At 38.8% G+C, this 25,976-nt stretch overlaps 1 protein-coding gene across 9 annotated transcripts in view; it reads right to left on the reverse strand.

Moving 5' to 3' along the window:
• BBS9 (Bardet-Biedl syndrome 9) overlaps positions 1-25,976 on the reverse strand; it is a 713,234-nt gene that overhangs the window by 679,860 nt on the left and 7,398 nt on the right. For all 9 annotated transcript variants that reach the window (XR_009504851.1, XR_009504850.1, XR_009504853.1 and 6 more), the window contains exons 2-5: positions 25,651-25,773; positions 18,299-18,449; positions 15,513-15,577; positions 2,016-2,129 (exon numbers count right to left, since the gene is read on the reverse strand). Coding sequence is in view for 3 of the 9 variants with exons in the window: in XM_059932716.1 (XP_059788699.1) it covers positions 2,016-2,129; positions 15,513-15,577; positions 18,299-18,449; positions 25,651-25,762 (442 nt within the window). In the remaining 6 variants the exon portion in view is untranslated. The remainder of the gene's footprint in view (positions 1-2,015; positions 2,130-15,512; positions 15,578-18,298; positions 18,450-25,650; positions 25,774-25,976) is intronic.

Below are 25,976 nucleotides of genomic sequence, written 5' to 3' on the forward strand. Positions count from 1 at the left end.
TTAAAACTTTATTTTAATTGGGTTAACTTGATCTGGTAATAAAACTAAAAGTACAGTGCAATCAATGTAAGATAACATTTGACATGTGATCTAAAGAATTGTCTTGTTAAAAATAGGGCTTTCCTGGTGGCACAGTGGCTGGGAATCTGCCTGCTAATGCAGGGGACAGAGGTTCGAGCCCTGGTCCGGGAAGATCCCACATGCCTCGGAGCAACTAAGCCCGTGCGCCACAGCTACTGAGCCTGCGCTCTAGAGCCCGTGAGCCACAACTACTGAGCCCACGAGCCACAACTGCTGAAGCCCGCACGCCTAGAGCCCGTGCTCCACAGCAGGAGAGGCCACTGCAATGAAAAGCCTGCGTACCGCGGCAAAGAGTGGCCCCCGCTCGCCGCAACAAGAGAAAGCCTGCGCACAGCAACAAAGACCCAACACAGCCAAAAATAAATAAAATAAAAAATAAATAAATTTTAAAATAAATAAATAAATAAATGTCTTGATACTACCAAAAAATAAAAACTTACTTTCATTTAGCCAAAGCACTTTTTCCTCATATAATAATTTTTTTTACTCCAGATGTATAGAATTTAGCCATTTTTCTTTTGGGGATTTAGTAGGGGAAAGAACATGGAAAATAGTTAATTAAACAGGGGAGACCTAGGTCCCCCGATCATATCAGACATTTTTTTAAAGAACAGTGGAAATCAGTTCTAACAGCTGAAGTTGGGAGGGGACACCTCACAGAAGTTAGCCTCTCATCAAATTTTAGCTTTTTCTTTCCTCTCTTCATTTCACTCTAGACATCTCCCATATTCTTCAAATAATCCAAACATTCCTGTTACTCAAGGTAAGCAATACTGCAATCCAGTCAAGTGTTTTGTCTCATATCACTTTAATTACACAAAATGTTTATTTTTACATTACCACCCAAAATATTCTTGCCTTTACCTCTATATATGAAAAAAGTGAGTTCACATGAATGAAGGATGCTTCCAAAATAAAGACATTTTTTGTGTCACTAAAGCAAAATCTAACACAGGTAGCCTACTTTTTATTAACACAACAGTTAAACAATAAACTCATACAAACTTGAGCCCAAAGAGAGCTATATTATAAAATCCCTAGTTACATGTTCATCAGGTGCCCCCCACAAACACACACACACACAATCACACAGGTGTCGACACCTGGCTTCCTATCCTCATTTCAGCACTAGCAGCTCCTCTATCGTCCTGTCACAGTGAAATGAGAGGAGTTGGATTGTAAATTATTCTCCCACACCAACAGCAACAGTATACACAAGCAAGCACCAAGCCCTGGTAACTCAGAAGCTCTGGAACTACGGTGGCAGCCCTTGCGCTAATTAGAAAGAGATACCACCAGGGTGGGAGGAACCCAGCCTCACTGAGCCAGTACTTCGCAAAGGTAATGCCTTTGTGAAATTTAGGAAAGGCACCCTTCCTCTGGGGATGTTTATTCCAGGCCAGAGCACATGGCTTGATGAGCAAGATCAGGTCTGCATTTCAGTCTCCACATGCCCCTGGTCCAGGTGCCCTGGTTTAGAAACAATCTGCACAACCCTGTACAGTGGCCCTGGAGGTGGATTGGGTGGAGACAGGGGTCTACAGCTTCACCCTGCCTATACCCTGCCTAAGTAGAGCAGGGACCCCCATCAACGAAAAGATCAACCCCTTCTTCCACTGAGAGAGGCAGGGACACAGTTCCACCACAGAAAAGCTCAATTTCAGTCAGCTCATTTATAAAAGACAAAATGTAAAGAAAAGACAGTTTTAGAAATGTCTCTGTAGACCACATAAAAGTGCTGGTTATATGAAAATCAAACACATTCAAGGTTTAAAGTTTTCTTTTTTTATTACTTTGCCCAAGTATTTGAATATAAAGGTTTCAATAAAATATGTTTAACTCTCTCTAAGATTCATACCACATAATTCTCCATTTTTATATGGCCAAATATTCTGGCCCTTACAATAGCACACTCATGATTAAATGCAAATTACCTTTTACACCACCAAATGATCCATAAGTCATATTGCAGGCTGTTCTCTGAAGATTATGTTCATACATCAATTTGATCTGATATTGGGTCCCATGTTCCACATTACCCAAGCTTCCTAAAAAGAGAAAAATAAAAAGACTGCTTTGTATTTGTTTACATTAAAATATATTAATATCTTCTCATCCTCTTACCAATTCCAAGTAATTCAATTTCAGTGAAATTTAAAATGGCAAAGCACTAAAACATATGTATTATGAACAATTAGTATACTGATGACACAGAATGCCAGCACAGTTAAAACAATTTAAGTCTCAGCTAGATTATACCAATAGATGAAATACTACGCTGGGTGACATTTTGTTATCTATGTCCATTATGACTGAGTAAAGTGTAATTATTTAAGTAACAACAAAATTCTCCAATTTCAGTTCTGAAATAAATGAGGTTAAGTTCCCTGCATTTATAACAATGATAGACCAAAGACATGAATCAAAGTGTCTAAGAAAAAAATTCCCCACACTTTCAAGCAATTCAATTTTCTGTCCCAACTCTCAAAATATTCAAGCCCCTAATATATTATGTTCTAATTTAATAGAGAGATCTAAAGCTTCTCTCAGCAAGTAAATACAATATGTTTTCTTTGAAGTCTGCCAAGAATAATCTCCTTCAAAACAAAGAAAAATACTTTCCCTGCATTTAATAGATCATATGTGCTACAATCACTTTGTAGTTCATTCCAAATGAGAAAAGATTCTTTATCCGCATTTTACTCTCTAGTTGTTAGGCTTTCTAGAGTATATACAGTTAGAGCTATATCCTAGTGATCAGGCAAGAACATTATGATTAAAAGAGGTGTTAGAAAGAAAAATGATTCCAAATGTAACATTTTCCATTAAGAAGCATCTTTGTCATTTGTTCAAAAATGCAAAAGTTAAAAGAAAAACTTAAAATATCACAAAGCAAATGAAATAGTCCCAAACTGGATAATATTAGATGATTAAAACAATCTAAATATAGGGGCTTCCCTGGTGGCACAGTGGTTAAGAATCTGCCTGGGAGTAGGGGCAAGATGGCGGAAGAGTAAGACGCGGAGATCACCTTCCTTCCCACAGATACAGTAGAAATACATCTACACGTGGAACTGCTCCTACAGAACACCCACTGAACGCTGGCAGAAGACCTCAGACCTCCCAAAAGGCAAGAAAATCCCCACGTACTTGGGTAGGGTAAAAGAAAAAAGAAATAACAGAGACAAAAGAATAGGGACGGGACCTGCACCAGTGGGAGGGAGCCGTGAAGGAGGAAAGGTTTCCAGGCACTAGGAAGCCCCTTTGCGGGCAGAAACTGCGGGTGGCAGAGGGGGGAAGCTTCGGAGCCACGGAGGAGAGCGCAGCCACAGGGGTGCGGAGGGCAAAGCGGAGAGACTCCTGCACAGAGGCTCGGCGCCAACCAGCACTCACCAGCCCGAGAGGCTTGTCTGCTCACCCGCCGGGGCGGGCGGGGGCTGGGAGCTGAGGCTCGGGCTTTGGTGCTAGCCGGGAGGGAGTCCGGGAAAAAGTCTGCAGCTGCCGAAGAGGCAAGAGACTTTTTCTTGCCTCTTTGTTTCGCGGCGCGCAAGGAGAGGGGATTCATAGCGCTGCCTAAACGAAATCCAGAGACGGGTGCGAGCCACGGCTATCAGCGCGGATCCCACAGCAACAGGGGCGCAGAGGGAAAAACGGAGAGATTCCCGCACAGAGGCTCAGCGCCGAGCAGCGCTCACCAGCCCGAGAGGCTTGTCTGCTCACCCGCTGGGGCGGGCGGGGCTGGGAGCTGAGGCTCGGGCTTCCGTCGGATCGCAGGGAGAGGACTGGGGTTGGCGGCGTGAACACAGCCTGAAGGGGTTGGCGTGCCGCGGCGAGCCGGGAGGGAGCCGGAGAGGAGGTCTGCAGCCGCCGAAGAGGCAAGAGACTTTTTCTTGCCTCTTTGTTTCGCGGCGCGCAAGGAGAGGGGATTCAGAGCGCCGCCTAGATGAACTCCAGAGGCGGGCGCGAGCCGCGGCTAACAGCGTGGACCCCAGAGACGGGCGCGAGCCACGGCCATCAGCGCGGACCCCAGAGACTGGTAGGAAACGCTAAGGCTGCTGCTGCCGCCACCAATGAAGCCTGTGTGCGAGCACAGGTCACTCTCCACACTGCCCCTCCCGGGAGCCGGTGCAGCTCGCCACTGCCAGGGTCCCGTGATCCGGGGACAACTTCCCCGGGAGAACACACGGTGCGCCTCAGGCTGCTGCAACATCACGACGCCTCTGACGCCGCAGGCTCGCCCCGCCTCCTCCGTACCACTCCCTCCCCCGGCCTGAGTGAGCCAGAGCCCTCGAAGCAGCTGCTTCTTTAACCCCGTCCTGTCTGGGCGGGGAACGGACGCCCTCAGGCGACGTACATGCAGAGGCGGGTCCAAATCCAAAGCTGAACGCTGGGAGCTGTACGAACAAAGAAGAGAAAGGGAAATCTCTCCCAGCAGCCTCAGAAGCAGCGGATTAAAGCTCCACAAACAACTTGATGTGCCTGCATCTGTTGAATACCTGAATAGACAACGAATCATCCCAAATTCAAAAGGTGGACTTTAGGAGCAGGATATATTAATTTCCCCTTTTCCTTTTTTTGTGAGTGTATATGTGTATGCTTCTGGGTGAGATTTTGTCTGTATAGCTTTGCTTTCACCATCAGTCCTAGGGTTAGGTCCGTCCATTTTTTTTTTTTACTTTTTACTTAAAAAATTTTTTTTCTCCTATGTTTTCTTAATAATTTTTTCCGTATTTTCTATTTTTAGAAATTAAAAAAATTTTTTAATAAGTTTTTTCATATTTTTTATTTTAAAAAATTAAAATTTTTTTCTTAATAAATTTTTTTTAAAAAATTTTTTTCTTATTTTTTACTATAAAAAATTAATAAATCTATTTTTAAAAATTTAAAAAAATTTTTTCTGAATACATTTACTCTTAATAATTTTTTTTCTTATTTTTTATTATAATAGCTTTATTTTATTTTATTTTATCCTCTTTTTTTCTTTCTATTTTTTTCTCCCTTATATTCTGAGCTGTGTGGATGAAAGGCTCTTGGTGCTCCAGCCAGGCATCAGGGCCATGCCTCTGAGGTGGGAGAGCCAACTTCAGGACACTGGTCCACAAGAGACCTACCAGCTCCACGTAATACCAAACGGCAAAAATCTCTCAGAGATCTCCATCTCAACATCAAGCCCCAGCTTCACTCAACGACCAGCAAGCTACAGTGCTGGACACCCTATGCCAAACAACTAGCAAGACAGGAACACAGCCCCATCCACTAGCAGGGAGGCTGCCTAAAATCATAAGGCCACAGACACCCCAAAACACACCACCAGACGTGGACGTGCCCACCAGAAAGACAAGATTCAACCTCATCCACCAGAACACAGGCAATAGTCCCCTCCACCAGAACACAGGCAATAGTCCCCTCCACCAGGAAGCCTACACAAACCACTGAACCAACCTTACCCACTGGGGACAGATACCAAAAACAACGGGAACTACGAACCTGCAGCCTGTGAAAAGGAGACCCCAAACACAGTAAGATAAGCAAAATGAGACGACAGAAAAACACACAGCAGATGAAGGAGCAGGGTCAAAACACACCAGACCTAACAAATGAAGAGGAAATAGGTAGTCTACCTGAAAAAGAATTCAGAATAATGATAGTAAGGATGATCCAAAGTCTTGGAAATAGAATAGACAAAATGCAAGAAACATTTAACAAGGACATAGAAGAACTAAAGAGGAACCAAGCAACGATGAAAAACACAATAAATGAAATTAAAAATACTCTAGATGGGATCAATAGCAGAATAACTGAGGCAGAAGAAAGGATAAGTGACCTGGAAGATAAAATGGTGGAAATAACTACTGCAGAGCAGGATAAAGAAAAAAGAATGAAAACAACTGAGGACAGTCTCAGAGACCTCTGGGACAACATTAAACGCACCAACATTCGAATTATAGGGGTCCCAGAAGAAGAAGAGAAAAAGAAAGGGACTGAGAAAATATTTGAAGAGATTATAGTTGAAAACTTCCCTAATATGGGAAAGGAAATAGTTAATCAAGTCCTGGAAGCACAGAGAGTCCCATACAGGATAAACCCAAGGAGAAACACGCCAAGACACATATTAATCAAACTGTCAAAAATTAAATATAAAGAAAACATATTAAAAGCAGCAAGGGAAAAACAACAAATAACACACAAGGGAATCCCCATAAGGTTAACATCTGATCTTTCAGCAGAAACTCTGCAAGCCAGAAGGGAGTGGCAGGATATACTTAAAGTGATGAAGGAGAAAAACCTACAACCAAGATTACTCTACCCAGCAAGGATCTCATTCAGATGTGATGGAGAAATTAAAACCTTTACAGACGAGCAAAAGCTGAGAGAGTTCAGCACCACCAAACCAGCTTTACAACAAATGCTAAAGGAACTTCTCTAGGCAAGAAACATAAGAGAAGGAAAACACCTACAATAACAAACCCAAAACATTTAAGAAAATGGGAATAGGAACATACATATCGATAATTACCTTGAATGTAAATGGATTAAATGCTCCCACCAAAAGACACAGGCTGGCTGAATGGATACAAAAACAAGACCCATATATATGCTGTCTACAAGAGACCCACTTCAGACCTAGAGACACATACAGACTGAAAGTGAGGGGATGGAAAAAGATATTCCATGCAAATGGAAATCAAAAGAAAGCTGGAGTAGCAATTCTCATATCAGACAAAATAGACTTTAAAATAAAGACTATTATAAGAGACAAAGAAGGACACTATATAATGATCAAGGGATCGATCCAAGAGGAAGGTATAACAATTGTAAATATTTATGCACCCAACATAGGAGCACCTCAATACATAAGGCAAATACTAACAGCCATAAAAGGGGAAATCGACAGCAACACAATCATAGTAGGGGACTTTAACACCCCACTTTCACCAATGGACAGATCATCCAAAATGAAAATAAATAAGGAAACACAAGCTTTAAATGATACATTAAACAAGATGGACTTAATTGATATTTATAGGACATTCCACCCAAAAACAACAGAATACACATTTTTCTCAAGTGCTCATGGAACATTCTCCAGGATAGATCATATCTTGGGTCACAAATCAAGCCTTGGTAAATTTAAGAAAATTGAAATCGTATCAAGTATCTTTTCCGACCACAACACTATGAGACTAGATATCAATTACAGGAAAAGATGTGTAAAAAATACAAACACATGGAGGCTACACAATACACTACTTAATAACGAAGTGATCACTGAAGAAATCAAAGGGGAAATCAGAAAATACCTAGAAACAAATGACAATGGAGATACGACGACCCAAAACCTATGGGACGCAGCAAAAGCAGTGCTAAGAGGGAAGTTTATAGCAATACAAGCCTACCTCAAGAAACAGGAAACATCTCGAATAAACAACCTAACCTTGCACCTAAAGCAATTAGAGAAAGAAGAACAAAAAAACCCCAAAGCTAGCAGAAGGAAAGAAATCATAAAGATCAGGTCAGAAATAAATGAAAAAGAAATGAAGGAAACAATAGCAAAAATCAATAAAACTAAAAGCTGGTTCTTTGAGAAGATAAACAAAATTGATAAAGCATTAGCCAGACTCATCAAGAGAAAAAGGGAGAAGACTCAAATCAATAGAATTAGAAATGAAAAAGGAGAAGTAACCACTGACACTGCAGAAATACAAAAGATCATGAGAGATTACTACAAGCAACTCTACGCCAATAAAATGGACAACCTGGAAGAAATGGACAGATTCTTAGAAATGCACAAACTGCTGAGACTGAACCAGGAAGAAATAGAAAATATGAACAGACCAATCACAAGCACTGAAATTGAAACTGTGATTAAAAACCTTCCAACAAACAAAAGCCCAGGACCAGATGGCTTCACAGGTGAATTCTATCAAACATTTAGAGAAGAGCTAACACCTATCCTTCTCAAACTCTTCCAAAATATTGCAGAGGGAGGAACACTCCCAAACTCATTCTACGAGGCCACCATCACCCTGATACCAAAACCAGACAAAGATATCACAAAGAAAGAAAACTACAGGCCAATATCACTGATGAACATAGATGCAAAAATCCTCAACAAAATACTAGCAAACAGAATCCAACAGCACATTAAAAGGATCATACACCATGATCAAGTGGGGTTTATCCCAGGAATGCAAGGATTCTTCAATATACATAAATCAATCAATGTGATACACCATATTAACAAATTGAAGGAGAAAAACCATATGATCATCTCAATAGATGCAAAGAAAGCTTTCGACAAAATTCAACACCCATTTATGATAAAAGCCCTGCAGAAAGTAGGCATAGAGGGAACTTTCCTCAACATAATAAAGGCCGTATATGACAAACCCACAGCCAACATTGTCCTCAATGGTGAAAAACTGAAACCATTTCCACTAAGATCAGGAACAAGACAAGGTTGCCCACTCTCACCACTATTATTCAACATAGTTTTGGAAGTGTTAGCCACAGCAATCAGAGAAGACAAAGAAATAAAAGGAATCCAAATTGGAAAAGAAGGAGTAAAGCTGTCACTGTTTGCAGATGACATGATACTATACATAGAGAATCCTAAAGATGCTACCAGAAAACTCCTAGAGCTAATCAATGAATTTGGTAAAGTAGCAGGATACAAAATTAATGCACAGAAATCGCTTGCATTTCTATACACTAATGACGAAAAATCTGAAAGTGAAATTAAGAAAACACTCCCGTTTACCATTGCAACAAAAAGAATAAAATATCTAGGAATAAACCTACCTAAGGAGACAAAAGACCTGTATGCAGAAAATTATAAGACACTGATGAAAGAAATTAAAGATGATACAAATAGATGGAAAGATATACCATGTTCCTGGATTGGAAGAATCAACATTGTGAAAATGACTCTACTACCCAAAGCAATCTACAGATTCAATGCAATCCCTATCAAACTACCACTGGCATTTTTCACAGAACTAGAACAAAAAATTTCACAATTTGTATGGAAACACAAAAGACCCCGAATAGCCAAAGCAATCTTGAGAACGAAAAATGGAGCTGGGGGAATCAGGCTCCCTGACTTCAGACTATATTACAAAGCTACAGTAATCAAGACAGTTTGGTACTGGCACAAAAACAGAAATATAGATCAATGGAACAGGATAGAAAGCCCAGAGATAAACCCACACACATATGGTCACCTTATCTTTGATAAAGGAGGCAAGCATATACAGTGGAGAAAAGACAGCCTCTTTAATAAGTGGTGCTGGGAAAATTGGACAGATACATGTAAAAGTATGAAATTAGAACACTCCCTGACACCATGCACAAAAATAAACTCAAAATGGATTAAAGACCTAAGTGTAAGACCAGACACTATCAAACTCTTAGAGGAAAACATAGGCAGAACACTCTATGACATACATCACAGCAAGGTTCTTTTTGACCCAGCTCCCAGAGAAATGGAAATAAAAACACCAATAAACAAATGGGACCTAATGAAACTTAAAAGCTTTTGCACAGCAAAGGAAACCATAAACAAGACCAAAAGACAACCATCAGAATGGGAGAAAATATTTGCAAATGAAGCAACTGACAAAGGATTAATCTCCAAGATTTACAAGCAGCTCATGCAGCTCAATAACAAAAAAACGAACAACCCAATCCAAAAATGGGCAGAAGACCTAAATAGACATTTCTCCAAAGAAGATATACAGATGGCCTACAGACACATGAAAGAATGCTCAACATCATTAATCATTAGAGAAATGCAAATCAAAACTACAATGAGATATCATCTCACACCGGTCAGAATGGCCATCATCAAAAAATCTAGAAACAATAAATGCTGCAGAGGGTGTGGAGGAAAGGGAACACTCTTGCACTGTTGGTGGGAATGTAAATTGATACAGCCACTATGGAGAACAGTATGGAGGTTCCTTAAAAAACTACAAATAGAACTACCATACGATCCAGCAATCCCACTACTGGGCATATACCCTGAGAAAACCATAGTTCAAAAAGAGTCATGTACCAAAATGTTCATTGCAGCTCTATTTACAATAGCCAGGACATGGAAGCAACCTAAATGTCCATCGACAGATGAATGGATAAAGAAGATGTGGCACATATATACAATGGAATATTACTCAGCCATAAAAAGAAATGAAATGGAGGTATTTGTAATGAGGTGGATGGAGTTAGAGTCTGTCATACAGAGTGAAGTAAGTCAGAAAGAGAAAAACAAATACAGTATGCTAACACATATATACGGAATCTAAGGAAAAAAAAAAAAAAAGGCCATGAAGAACCTAGTGGCAAGACGGGAATAAAGACACAGACCTACTAGAGAATGGACTTGAGGATATGGGGAGGGGGTGGGGTGAGATGAGACAGGGTGAGAGAGTGTCATGGACATATATACACTACCAAATGTAAAATAGATAGCTAGTGGGAAGCAGCCGCATAGCACAGGGCGATCAGCTCGGTGCTTTGTGACCACCTAGAGGGGTGGGATAGGGAGGGTGGGAGGGAGGGAGATGAAAGAGGGAAGAGATATGGGAACATATTGTATATGTATAACTGATTAACTTTGTTATAAAGCAGAAGCTAACACACCATTGTAAGGCAATTATACTTCAATAAAGATGTTTAAAAAAAAAAAAAAAAAAAAGAATCTGCCTGCCAATGCAAGGGACACAGGTTCGAGCCCTGGCCTGGGAAGATCCCACATGCCGCGGAGCAACGAAGCCCATGTGCCACAACTACTGAAGAAAGCCTGCGTGCAGTAACAAAGACCCAACACAGCCAAAAATAAAAAAATAATAATAATAAATAAATAAATTTATTTTTAAAAAATCTAAATATATGTTTGTATGTATGTATGTATATACATATTTATACATGTGCATTTACTCGTTTGTTTTTTGTCCAGAAGGATTCACCAGTGTACACTGAGGTTGCAAGAACAGAAGTATTTCTACTTCCACTTTACAACTGAGGCACCTTAAGTTTAAAAAAGAATTCAATAAATTTCCCCCAAAATCACATAGCTGATAAGGGACACAGTACTCAAACTAGGTCTTCAGAGCCAGCACTATATATCCTGGTACCTGGTTGTCCATCATTTAACAACTTTCAGGGAACCTGGTAAGCCAATGACAACTTCCAAAATTGAAAAAAAAAAGCAGCATCAAAAATATGTTATTTCCTGGGGAGGGATGAATTGGGAGTTTGGGGTTAGCAGGTGCAAACTATTATATATAGAATGGATAAACAACAAGGTCCTACTGTATAGCAGAGGGAATTATATTCAATATCCTGTGATAAACCATAATGGAAAAGAATATAAAAAAGAATGTGTGTGTGTGTATATGTGTGTATATATATATATATATATATATATATATATATATATATATATATATGGATAACTGAATCACTTTGCTGTACAGCAGAAATTAACACAACATTGTAAATCAACTATACTTCAATATAATATATATATGTTATTTTCACCTCTACCTTTCTCTCCCTGGCTTTCTCTTCCTCATTTGGAAGGTGGAGGGTTGAAAGAGAAAAACTAACAGGCAAGGATTTCTTGGAGGAGAACCACTTCTACTCAGATCTATGCCCCTGAAAATGCTAACAACTCACATACCAATAGAGTAAAAAAAACAAAGAGAAAGACTCAGATTTGCCAGCTAACCCTGATAGGAGATGAAAGCTTTCTGGAACCTAAATGGTAGTAAAATCAGTAAGGTCCAGAGAAACTGGTGGTAATCACAACCATACCAGCCACACGGGCAAAAACAAAAAACAAAAACTCTAAAAACATAACTCACAGCATTGACCTAAGGACAGTTCTAGCCTCTAAGAAACCAGGAAAAAAAAAAGATCCAAGAAACTTTTGGTTTGTCCCTACAGAAATTCCAAATTTCATTCTGCACCTAAAACCGGATGGACCCCTCCGAGTAAGGAATGCACTTACGCATGCCTGCTAGCCAAAAGGTCAGTGAACACAAGGGTCAGCAGTCAATATTTAAACAAACTTGCATGAAATGACATTAGGATTTATGTCTTGAAAAAGCTGCAAATGCATTGGTAAGTTTTTAAATTTCAGGTGACAGCACTTTAAAATGTATTAGTGCACCTATGGAGAACAAAAGACAATTTATCTTCCTTCAATACTAACTTGGAATAAAGGTAGTACCTGAAAATCTAAAAATTCTGATCACTTGTTTTCTAGAGAAGCATTGATGACATAAGATTAAAATTACTTACATAGGTTTTGTCCTTGAATATACAGACTGAATACAGTAAATGTATATCTATAATAATAGTCTATATATAGCTAAAGTTAATGTAAAGTTTCATCAATTAGATAGTAAATGGATATCAGAACATTTATGCTGATGGTCTTATTTAAACAAGACCTAATTTAAACAAAATAATTCTCTGGACAATCAAAGGTCACCTTGAAAACAGGTTTTGGTGTAATTTTACATAACTGCTGAGAAATCTAATGATGTTAAATGAAATAAAAGCCATTACAGAGTAAGCTAAAAGGTTCATTGTATTAAATAATCAAATTAGATTATATAACCCTGTCAAAAGTAAAGAGACATCCTTTTGCCCTCTCACGGCAAATATTAAAATTCTATAAATATGTCAAATGCTTAGTAAGTACAAAATTTTTGGAAAAGAATATTTAAAAGAACATAATCAGTATGGCTTAAGCTCACACATCTGTAACCATTTACTCAGAAACTGCGGCCCATCAGGAAGGAATCTGAGATGCCATGTGATGCTTTTCCTTTACCAGAGTATGATAAGATGGGCAAAGTTCAGGTCAGCAAGACCCTGCTGTTTCTCTGTATTAAGCCTGCATTTAATGACATATCACCCCCCCAAAAAAAAAGTCAGCACACTAGCCTCTGATTATTAGGAGTTGTTTGCTATATCCAGGAGGTCTCCTCTAATTTGCCTCAAATATTTTTTAGGAGTACATTAGCGCATAAAAGAAAACAAAAAACATTTGGGGAGGGGGCCGTCAGGGTTAAGGATGTCAAGTTCAGCTAACACTTTTCATCTGCTGACACCAGTGGTTTCACTTAAACTAGAAAGTGTTTATGCTTCCCCTGTTACAGTAAAAGCTAGGTAAAAGTTCAGTCTGGTACCTCAAGAAACATATTCAAGAGAACAAAAACATTAACTTCTCTGCTTCTCAATTTAAGCCAAGCCAGGAAAAATATACAAACTGTCAGCGTATGAATATCATAGGAAGCTGAAGAAATGAGAGACAGAGAAGGAAAATGAGGTGGAGTGTAAGGGAATGTAGTTTGGACAACTCCTCATCCCCAGAGAATACAAAGCTTGTAAATGAATAGAAAGAATAAAAGAGCAATAAAATCGCCATTCCCGTGACAAATAACTTTCATTATCAACACTAATTTGAAGGAGGATACCAATGTCCCATAAACAAGTTGTGACCAAACATGCCAGTTTCTTTCACTAGCCTTTTTTGATAAACACACATTTCATCCCTAGTCTATGCCCTACACCCCAGTGAAACTCTAGAGACTTCTGGCTTTCTGAGCCATCATTCAAACGAGACCAGGGAAGGCCAAGAGTCTAACCTAATTTCTAGATTTTAGGATGTCTCCCTCTCCTGCCCTCTTAGAGCTCCCAGAGCCTCTAGAAGGGACCAGTACCCCAAGCAGTATTCAAGAGTTACTGTGGGCAAGTTCTCCTCCTCCATACCTGTTAATAAAATATCACTTGAAGTTAACAGGCTTATGATGGAAAACAGAGGAACAACTAGATTCCTGCAATAAAGTAGCCTATATCATACCTTCTCCATTTACTCTGGAACACTAAATATCTGCCCTACCACTAGGAGGAGCAACATCTTTTACCATGAAACCAATAAGAGTATTTAGCAATGACAGTAAGAGGTAGTTTACCAGGCCTCTGATATAAATAGAATGGAAATGGAAAAGAAAATGATAGTGGTAACAGAGAAGGGAAAGAAGAAAGAAGAAAATAACATACAGAGAGTAATAAATAGCCACTACCAATTGCCTCAGCATTACCTAGAAATAAGTTCATTCATTCATTCAACAAGTATGCCTACCACACACCATATATCAAGGCTGCCTTCAAAATCTAATAGATCTTTGCCCCAAAAAGAGATGGCCTAAGAATATCCAGCTCTGGGACTTCCCTGGTGGTGCAGTGGTTGGGAATCCGCCTGCCAATGCAGGGGACATGGGTTCGAGCCCTGGTCGGGGAGGATCTCACATGCTGCGGAGCAACTAAGCCCATGCACCACAACTACTGAGGCTGCGCTCTAGAGCCCGCGAGCCACAACTACTGAGCCCATGCACCACAACTACTGAAGCCCCTGCATAGAGCCTGTGCTCCGCAACAAGAGAAGCCACCACAATGGGAATCCGCGCACCGCAACGAAGAGGAGCCCCTGCTCACCACAACTAGAGAAAGCCCGCGCACAGCAACGAAGACCCAAAGCAGACAAAAATAAAATAAATAAATTTATCTTAAAAAAAAATCCAGCTCAGTGACAGTAAATATGAATCATGACTCAAATTGAAAGCAAAATACAAAGAAAGCCCAAATCAAGAAAATGAATGTGAGACATCCAAATCCTAGAAGCTAATATTTACAGCAAATTCCGAAAGAAAGTATCTTTTGTATAAGCAATAGGTCCACAGACACTCAGCTTTATTGTATCCGTTAAAAGATTCCCCCATATTGCACGTCATAAAAATTACTGTCAACTTGGACTAAAATTTATCTAATAACTGAAACAAAATTTGTAAGTTACCTTTTCATATTTAATAAGGGCCAAAATGCTGAAACCAAAATGCAATTAACTTTCATACTTGTACCCACAAAACCATGTCAGGGAATGAAACCTAATTAAGTCTCAAATAAATGCCTTGAGGTCTGGTTGAGTGAAGACAACCAAAAGCCAAGAAATTGGAACTGTAAAGAGAAATACTCGAGGTTCACCAAAGAAAATGTACTTTAAACCACCATGACTCAACATCTAATGAATTCTGCTGTTGCTGTTGAACATTTCTTAAGACTCAAGTGTCCTAAATACCCAGAATTGGCCTCTATTAGTCATAGGCAATCCTGCACACAATTCCTCAGAGGAAGGAGATTCCAAGGAACCCTCTACAGTGATAGAAATTTAAGTATGCATGGAAATAGCAGACCAAGAAAATGTAATAGCCTTTGTACCTGAAAGAATAAATGAACAATGGGAAAATGCTAAGCAAGATAAGAAAACCTTCAACTGAGTCAATATTAACTATTCTTACATAATACTAAGAAGTCCAGATTTTAGTACAAATTCTACATTAGAAAAAAATGTTTCTTACCTGAGACAGAGTAGACACACAGTTTTCTAGAATGCAACACAGCCAAATGAAGCATTTCAGTACCTCTGAAAAACAGGGAAAGTTTTAAAAGTTTAAATACTAGTTTCAGATGTAACCCAAAAAAATGACAAAATGATTTTAAAAAGAGATTTTAACCATAACCTATCATGAGTGAACTAAATAATTCACTAGATAACATTCAAAGCTGAAAAATAAATTGAACAACAAGCAACCAGTTTGGCAATACCAGAGGCCCAAGCACTCTGCCTCAAGAAGCTGCCTTCACATTGAAGCCAAGGGAGTCTCCCAGCAAAAGTCATATCAGAGGTGCCTTCACGAGTGCTCTCCCACAATAAGGAGATCCATGTGGGACTTCCCTGGCAGTTCAGTGGTTAAGACTTCGCGTTTCCATTGCAGTGGGTGCGGGTACAATCCCTGGTTAGGGAACTAAGATCCCGCAAGCCGCAGGGTGTGTGTGGAGGGGGAGACCCACGTTCTGGTCCTGGCTTGAGCGAGTCACTTACACTCTCTAAGCCTATTTCCCCTTTTGGAAAATAAGAGGTTTAAATTAAATGAAATAAAAATCATGTGAATGCACCTTGTAAAGTATAAAGCACTACAGAATGCTAATCATCATTGGCAAAAGGCATATATCACATGGAGGTCTGAAATTATACTAAAGGTATTGAAAATATTTCAGTTTGGTCTAAATCTCAAATAGAAATAAACGGCCACTGCCACCACTACACTTCCCAGCCCCTATCAAGTGGTTTCCAGAGACAAGGCACAATCTAGAAATCCCAACTTCAAAGTCTTCAAGGGTCAAGTCAGAAGATGTAAGTGAATAAAGGGTGTAAATGGCTGTGATCAATTGGAGACTAGGGCCAGACTAAAGGAGGCAGCGACTACTCAGCTCTGGGCTTGTGGCCAGATCTCCACAGTTTTTTTCAAGAAAAGCCAGAAAGCAGGGATTTTATGTGAAAATTTCTCATTCCTAAATGTTGGCAATTCTTTTAAATTTAAAACTAATCTGCAAGCAGGCCTCTGATGTTCGACCTCTGATGCAGACTCTGTTCTAAACTGAAAGGACTATAGTTGAAGTCTGAAGGCCTGGACTGGGGTCTTGACTCTGCACTTTGATATTTCTGTGATCATTTAATCTTTCAGAGTGTGAGTTTGTCATTTATCAAATAAGAATTATATTAGATAATACCTGCAAAACATTGTTACAGTGAATATATAAATACTCACCAACTCACTCTACTACCAGAAAATGAAAATATACACAACTATCACATAATCAAGACCGCCTTCAAAGATTTTTATATGTACCCTGTAACACTCAAAACAATCTTTCCATCATGCACAGGAAAAGAACATGATGTCATGGAAAGACAGTAAAGAATGGAGTCAGACAGACCTGGGCCTGAATGCTGGCTGTGTAACCTAAAGCTCTAAGCTCTAGCCAGTTTCCTTATCTCTAAACGCAGATCACATCTTACAGATAAGATTAATGAGATAGTACTAGTCAATTAATACTAGTACAGTATCATTAATGTTCACCTCCTCCCTTCCAACAAGTGATCACATAGGTGAAAGCCACACTACTGTGTAGAATGATTGTGACAGCATTCCACTTTTTTAAAAAATGAAAAGGTAAAAATGCTTCTTAGAGGCAAGAATTCTTTTGTCTCCTTACTTTATAAATCCATCATATTTAATATGTGCTAGGTACACAATGGGCACCTAATCATCATCAGCTTTGAGATGGAGTAGATATTTACCAGCCACGTCAATCATAACATCCTGATCCAGCCTGTCACAGGGCATAAAAGTCCCATCTCATGTCCTGGCCTATAGCATCCACGAAGCAGCTTCCCAACAGAATGAATCGTGTTACCAGAAGAGGGTTAATGCTTGGGAGCAGTCTTTCAGGTTTTTCTAGTAGGAGTCAGGGCCCTGAACAAGTGGAACCTGGGGCCAATAAATCACGATGTGCAACTGGAGTGAGCCAAAATCCAGAGCTCAGGGCACTCCCCGACTTAAGACAGCAAAAGGGCGCTCAAAAAGAAAAGGTACGGGAAAACAAGGCCACCTCTGTCTACATAACACTTCACAATAGATACTTTTATAAATGATTAAGAAATACAGGCTTAATTTTAAGAAAATGCATGTATGAAAATAAGATAAAATCAGCAATATCATCAGTAAATAAAAAGCAGATATATTACACAAAATGCAAAATAATAAACGGTGTTCTAAAATAAATAAGGTTTAAAAATAAAGTACTTTGAACCAAAGACTTACTTTGTGGGGTGAGCTGGCTTCCTTTAAGAAACTAAGGACCTCTCTACCCCAAATAAGTAATTCGTTTCAAAGCTTCAAAGTTATGCACCAAATCACATAACTGCTATGATGTCTAATTTTTTTAAACAAACAATTTGTTTAAAACTGGACAATTAGTGCTTTAAGTGGTGAATACTTTCTATTTCTTTGTCTGGTTATTTTTCAAAAGCTTATCTCTTTTCGTTAAGCTTCTGACACATGAGGCATCTTAGGTCTGTTACTATAAAAAAGTCCTAAATTATTCTATCTTAAATGTACAGGTTTCCAAATTTTAAAATGTTCAGTACATGAGGACCACCTAGGTGACAATATACAGGAAATATATTTAATTCATAGATAGTCTTTTTTTTTTTTTGAAGCATCCACAAAAGTGACATAGTAAGGGATTGACATACTCCAAGTATTAAGATAAAACACCAGAATTGGTGGGCTGTACTTACGAAACAAACTTTCCTACTTCCACTTGCAGTATTGGATCTCGTAGATGCACTTCTAGAAGCAAATCTTCAGCTTGAGCTCCATCTCCTGTTTTTACAGGATGAGGATTAAAGATCCTTAGGTATCCCATAAAGCTACCCACAATTACTTTATCTGTAAAGAGATTTTTTTAAAGATATAGAAAGAAACAAACATTAGCAACAAAAATTTTTTGGAAATAAAATTTCCAGTGTCTAAAAGAGAAATCTAAAAATTAAAAGAATCCAGTTTTGCTTCATATGCAAAAACCAATCTGCCAATAGAATATGTAATTAAAGTGAACTTATCTTAATAACACATAGCTTTTCAAAAATAGCTTTACATCACCAATATTCAAATGTACTAACATATTATATTTTTCTTAAGCCTTGATTTGGGGTCGTAGCCATAATTTAACACAGTCAAAGCAAGCCCTTTTAAGAAAGGACCAGTATCAGGTTGTAAGCTGATTTCGTCATAGAGTGTCAACTCTATACCTGGTTTTGGCTGTTGAAACACCGTATTAACTCAGTGTAAAAACACTGAGGCCTCATTAGACAGAGTGCTCTGATTTACAATTTCTAGTCTTGGGTACAAAAGGAGGAAATAGTAGGATAGGTATTATGGGTTGAATTGTGTCCCCCAAAAAGATATGTTGAAGTCCTAACCCCCAGTACCTGTGACTTTATTTGGAAATAGGGTCTTTGCAGATGTAATCAAGTTACGATGAGGTCACACTCAATTAGGTAAGTGATAGGACTCAATTAGTATCCTTATAAGAAGAGAAAACAGAGACAGGGGTGAGGAGAGGAGAATGCCACATGAAGACATAGAGACAAGCAAGGAGAAGATGATCATGTGACAATGGAGGCAGAGATTGGAGTGATACATCTACAAGCCAAAGAATGCCTGGTACTATCAGAAACTGAAAGAGGCAAAGAAGGATCCTAGAGGCTTCAGAGGTAGCATAGTCCTGCCAACACCTTGATTTTGGACTTCTAGTCTCCAGAACTGTGACAGAATAAATTTGTTGTTTTATGCCAGCCAATTTGTGGTACTTTGTTATGGCAATCCTAGGAAACTAATACTTTGGGTTGTTTGAAATCCCTGGATTAGAAGAATACATTGACTTTTTTCTATCAGCTTAAAAGAAGGAGTTCTGGGGCTTCCCTGGTGGCGCAGTGGTTGAGAATCTGCCTGCTAATGCAGGGGACACGGGTTCGCGCCCTGGTCTGGGAAGATCCCACATGCCGCGGAGCGGCTGGGCCCGTGAGCCACAATTGCTGAGCCTGCGCGTCTGGAGCCTGTGCTCCGCAACAGGAGAGGCCGCGATAGTGAGAGGCCCGCGCACCGCAATGAAGAGTGGCCCCCGCTTGCCGCAACTAGAGAAAGCCCTAGCACAGAAACGAAGACCCAACATAGCAATCAATCAATAAATAAATCTTTAAAAAAAAAAAAAAAAAAAAAAAAAAAGAAGGAGTTCTACACACTTATTTATTGAGAGTTTATTAGGTGCCAGGCAATGGTCTAAGTAGCTTATATATACTAACTGATTAAATCCTCATAAAAACCCTATGAGAGAGGTACTATCCTAGGAATTTCAATCCTGAATAGAGACACACATGTCATTAAGAATCTGGTGATACTATTCAAAATAGCCAAGACATGGAAACAACCTAAATGTTCATCAACAGATGAATGGATAAAGAAGATGTGGTACATATATACAATGGACTACTATTTAGCCATAAAAAAGAATGGATTAATGCCATCTGCAGCAACATGGATGGACCTAGAGATTATCATACTAAGTGAAGACAAATACCATATGATATCACTGATATGTGGAATATAAAATAGGACACAAATGTACTTATTTACAAAACAAACAGACTTATGGTTGCCAAGGGGGAGGAGGAATGGGGGAGGGTTGAATTGGGAGTTTAGGACTAGCAGATGCAAACTATTATATATAGAATGGATAAACAACAAGGTCCTGCTCTATAGTACAGGGAACAGTATTCAATACCCTGTGATAAACCATAATGGAAAAGAATATGAAAAAGAATGTATATATATATATATATATATATATATATACACACACACACACACACGCACACACATATATATACATATATATATAGCTGAATCACTTTGCTGTACAGCAGAAATTAACACAACATTGTAAATCAACTATACTTCAATTAAAAACAAAATGAATCTGGTGCTGGGTGATCTGATGGCAGCCTCAGAGGTCTACAAGGTCTCTGGAAACATACTGGTTCCTGTCTCTGACTAAGGCTTGGCCAAATGAACTCTTCCTGCATTCAGGAGAGCTATGTCACTCTCATTCCAATCTCTCTTTTATTTGCATTTATCAAAATTGTTTCCTGTCACTTTGTGGCAAAAAAATAAAATAAGATGTTAATTGATATACAGATTAGCACCACTGAATAAACTACAGACACCAATTCCTGCAGGGATATTTGGAAATTGGTTGTTGAGCTAAGTTGGGGCACAAAGCATTAAGACTCCTGTTCATATTCTAGGTGGGGTTAAATAGCATTGTACACAGTGACAGAACAGTAATCAAGTTAACACCTCCAAGCATCTGGAACACTGTGCCCATTACAGGTGACACTCTAGTGAACTGAACAGCTGCTGCCAAATGAACAGGAAGGAGGAATGCCAAACCATACATAAGATAGCTTTTTCTAAGGGCACTGGATAATTTAAAGTAAGAGAATGATAGGTTTAAATCTCAAAATTCTCATCTCAAGGTAAAGAATAAAACTCAGGGTCTTTGAGAGTCTGCAGAATTTCTTACCTCTTTTAGCAGGGGGCTTAACCCCTAAGAATCTAGTTCAGGGATTAACTCTATAGGTTTTAAATTGCAGTAACAAATGAGTTCACAGTCTCTCCAGGTTTCTTGCATAAAAGTAAAGACATTGATCACAAAGAATGGGACTCAACTTCAACAAAGCCCTATCCTCAGGGGTAAGAGGAAACCAGGATGGCCAAGTCCAAGTGGTGACAATTTAACCCCTAGAATTAAAATGTGTATGTATGATTATTAAAATAGACAGCGGGACTATTATAGTAACCAGATCTCAGGTAACAGTCTAACTATCACAGATTACAAGCTATAATTAATTAATATGGGATCCCCAGGAATGGAACAAACAGGCAACTCATTAAGGCCCTTTTTCCCAGTGATTGATTTCTTTTTATTATTGAGTAGTATTTAATTGTAACAATGTACTATAGTGTGTTTATCAAATTAAGGCCTTTTCTGAAGTCTATAACCAAAAGTAGTCCAGGTCTATGGAAAAGAGGACTAACTCAAGCCACCATATTAGACAGTCATGGCATAGCACTGATCCCCATACTTAAGTCAATTTATAGACTCAGAGTCACTTGAACAAAGACAAGGTTATGTATAGACTGCTGTAACACCACACATGCCTAATGTGAAGTTTCCTCAGATTCTTCCCTATTGGACCAGTAGTCATTTATCCAAGTGTACTGAGGAAAGGTATATACCCAACCTTTATGAGAACACTTGAATATTGGCTCTAAATTACTGCTAATTCTGGAAGCCCAGGAAGATACTGTTGTTGCCAATTATGGAGATCCCATGATAAATGAACTTCCTAATTTAGTTCACCCAGTGGGAAAGCAAAGCCAACCTATGATTTCTCACCCAGCATAGGAGAGCTTAAAGGAAATGTATTTCCGTAGAAAACGGTAGAGTATCCACTTGGTTCTCTAACATGCAGAGCGAGGGATATTATATCGAAAGGACTATATGGAAGCCAGTGGAACTCCACCTCTCCAACAGGGAGAAAATCAAAATCAATATCACTCCTAAGCCTGATTTGGGGTGGTTTCCAAAATTTAATTCCAAAACACTTAACTCTGTAATATGTGATAATTCCTATCAAAGCCCTGTTTAATAACCAGATTTGCTGATATCAAAGTCTAATTAATGGGTCTTATAGAGTTAGAGTTGATCAGTATAACTTAAATGGTAACTCTAAATTCTTCTGTTATTCCACAAATTATTTTTTCTTGGAGCCAACTAATACATCCCATCTGCTTGAGTACAGTTCTAAATCTTAGTAATGCATTTTCTCCTTTCCAATACACAGAGACCAACAGAAATGATTTGCTTTCACCTGACAGAAGCAGGAGTATATCTTTACATGTATGACCACAATCCAATCTGCAGGAACCAGGACTACCTCACCATCTCATAAAGGCTGAATGGGGCTGAAAGAAATATGAGTGAAACCCAGGGATCCCCATGGGCCCTTCCTGTACTGTCTGTATCAGTAGTAAATGGAATTACTATAACCCTCTTTAGGCAAGCGTCAGTGTTCTAGATCCCCCAGGAATGAAAAGGCCTAGAACACAGCCGGGTGACCAGTTGCAAAACAAAAGGATGTAGCTCCCAACATGACTTCTTCAAGTTGCCATACAGTTTTTCCTGCTCCTTCATCTTAACTTTTAAGTTTTTCCTTCTCTTCTTCTTTTCCTCAACTATTATATATTAGGTTGTGAACACGGATTGTATGTACCAATTATTCTAGAGGAAGCAGAATATTGGAACATGATCATGACCGAATGACAAACGAAAGGTATAACACCCAGGGATCCTAGATTTGAAGAGCCAGAGCTCCCTGAAAGAGCCTCTGAAGCAGCAGGTGCACGCAGTTATCTCCCGTGGCAGATGGGTAAGAGTATGTGTAAGTGCAGTTGTACAAGGGACAGTTGCCCCATGTAAGGTATAAATGCTGAGAAGCTAAAAGATAAATATAAGAACTATTTTTTAGTCTGCCTTATATAATGTGTTTTTAACTCTGATTCTTGTAATAAACACTCCCTCCAGGTTATATGTTAGCACGTAATCTAAGCTGAACCATTCAGATTCTCTCAAGATTAACGAGGAATCCTTCTTCTATGAATCAAGTCAGCTTCACCTAAAGCAATTTCAAGATGCCTAATACTATCCTTTCACTCTCTGATCACCTCAGAGAAAGTAGGGATCAACTGGCATTATTGTCTCAACTTCCCAAACTGACCTGCAAACTTCTCTTCATCTATGTCCATTCTTACCTTCTTGCCTTCTATCACAGTGAAAAAAATTCTCAAACCTGTTTAAAGTTAACCCTTCCATCTGCGTACTTGATCCCACCTCCAACTGTCTTCTCTGGATCCCTGCTTTATCAATTATATCCTCTATGCTACACACTGAATTTTTCCCATTTCTCTTTACCCTACATTGTCCCCAGTCATCATTCTCCCTTCTTCCCTTCACAGCTGTTTCTTTAAAGGGCCATAAACACTCAGGCTTCCCCACTTCTAACTCTTTCACTCTCTGCAAATCTAGATTTTGTTACCATTATGCCCATTCATCCACCCTCACCAAGGATACTAACAAACCACTTGCCGCAAAACAATATGGAAATTTAAAAATCAGTCTTCACGTCACTAAATCTTGCCTCCCAGGTATCAGCCCAACTGGTTCTCCTGCCTCTCTGCCTGCCCTTCTCAGAATCTATTACTGACTACCTGTCCCAAAGCGTCTCCCTTAATGCTCATATTCTCCAGGTTATGGTCCTAAAGTTCCTTCCCTCTTGTTCCATCTTCTCTCTTGGTGCATTTGCACCCATTCCCAGGGCTTCAAATACAACCAGTGTACTGCTCACTCCCAAATCTCTACCTCGATTCTGCCTACCAGACACTTCTGTTTCAAACAGAGCATTTCCGAAACTGCTCTCACTAAACTTCCACTCCATAAGATCAACAGTAATAATTCTTAAACTTCAGTGTGCCACCATTCAACTTTGGAGCTTGTCAAAATGCAGATACCTAAGCCCCCGTCCAATCCATCTACCCCCCAGAGAATATGATCTTAGAAGATCTTGTACATCTGGGATAGAAAATCTTCATATATAATAATCACCCCAGAATATTATGATGTAGGTGGTCCAGGCTTTGAGAAATAATGATCAGTGGTTTTTTTCTATGTGGAACACACATACACACAGAATGATTTTTGTATAGCATGCTTGGGAAAACAGAGGAAGCTGCTCACAGCTGGAAGTAAATAGGGTGGATGAAACATCTCAGCATATTGGTAACCCAGTGGTGGCACCCCAGTGAGGAGCTCTAATAGAAATGATGAGTGAACACTATGTTATTCAGATAATCAGTAAGTATAGTTTCCAACCAAGTTAAGCTTTAAATAGTTTGGGCAGAGGTGGGTTTGAAATTGTTTCTCTCTGGCAGGTATTTTTGTGATATGACTCTTCTATGCTACCAAATTATAGAGGAATCATAAATTTTAACAAACAGTTGGGCAGGAGGCAGGGTTGCTAATCTTTGAAGAACAGCTCAGGACACCTTATGAATAGAAGACCTTTGCCTCTCCTATCAGTAGGAGGGCAGGGCCCAGATTTTCCTTAGAAACAATTTAGTAGGTGCTCAGAACAGTTTAGTGCCTCCCACTCTTCTTTGCCAATATAATTTTCTCCTTTCACTTTATCCCCCAAATTCTACTGTTTTCATTATAGGCAAGAGAAATAGAATAAAGAAAAATGTAAGGGGACAATGTTTATATACAATGAACAAAAGAAAAATTATTATAATAAGTTTTCTTTTTAAGAGGCCAGTGACTATCTGAATTACAAAAAAAAAGCTCATGACTATAAATCACTCAAACCAAATATAAATTTCAAGTAGCAATAATATAGAACTAAAATGTTTTAAAGACCACTTATATGAAGACGCAAAGAGGAGCAAATAATATAAGAATAAAATAGAATATCGTTTCTAGTTTCAAAATATAAAAATGAAATCAATGATTTAACAATTGTTTTCTACAAACAAATAGAGCTAACATAATTTCTCCATTCTGGTAAATGGCTTTCAGATTCTATTTTAAAAGAATATAATTTTTCTTGCAGCTTCTACAAAAGAAAAATTTTCAAAATTCAAAATATTTTACCAGCTCTACCCTACGAAACCTGATTTTGCAACAAATAAAAACAAATTAAATGATGCTTTATAATATTTTTCTGAGTTCCAGTAAATAATATGACAGAATCAACACAAACCAGAAAAACACAAACAACAAAACATAAGTAATAACTACATTTATCAGCCTGCTACTTAAATATTACTTATAAGGAAAACTACCTTAAAAACTAGGGCATAGTCATGACAGTTCACCTAAGTTCTATAAAGTACACATTAAAAAAAAGAAGTCATTTTTATTCCATCCCTATAAAATGCTTTGCTCCAAGATGCTTGGTCATAAGTTGTTTACCTTGTCCATTTCCAGTATTGTCAACATCAGCCAAACACAAACAGCCTTGATCAAATTCTTCTTTTTCTCCCAGAACAGTAGACCACCAATCACGGGCTTTAAATAAAGACATTTTCGCTCACTCTAAAAAAGAAAGCATTTATTTATAATAAAAATCCACTTCACAAAAAAAGTCCACTTCACACCATGATTTATGAATTAATTAACTCTTTTTTGTTGTTGTTGTTCTGAATTAATTAACTCTTAAGGCATACATAGCAAACTAAAGTTAGACAACTTTGAGAAAAAACATTGTATTCAACTCTAATTTTTTGTATTTTGTGGAC

This window comes from Balaenoptera ricei, chromosome 9, assembly GCF_028023285.1.
Source record: "Balaenoptera ricei isolate mBalRic1 chromosome 9, mBalRic1.hap2, whole genome shotgun sequence".
Classification (NCBI taxonomy): Eukaryota; Metazoa; Chordata; class Mammalia; order Artiodactyla; family Balaenopteridae; genus Balaenoptera; species Balaenoptera ricei.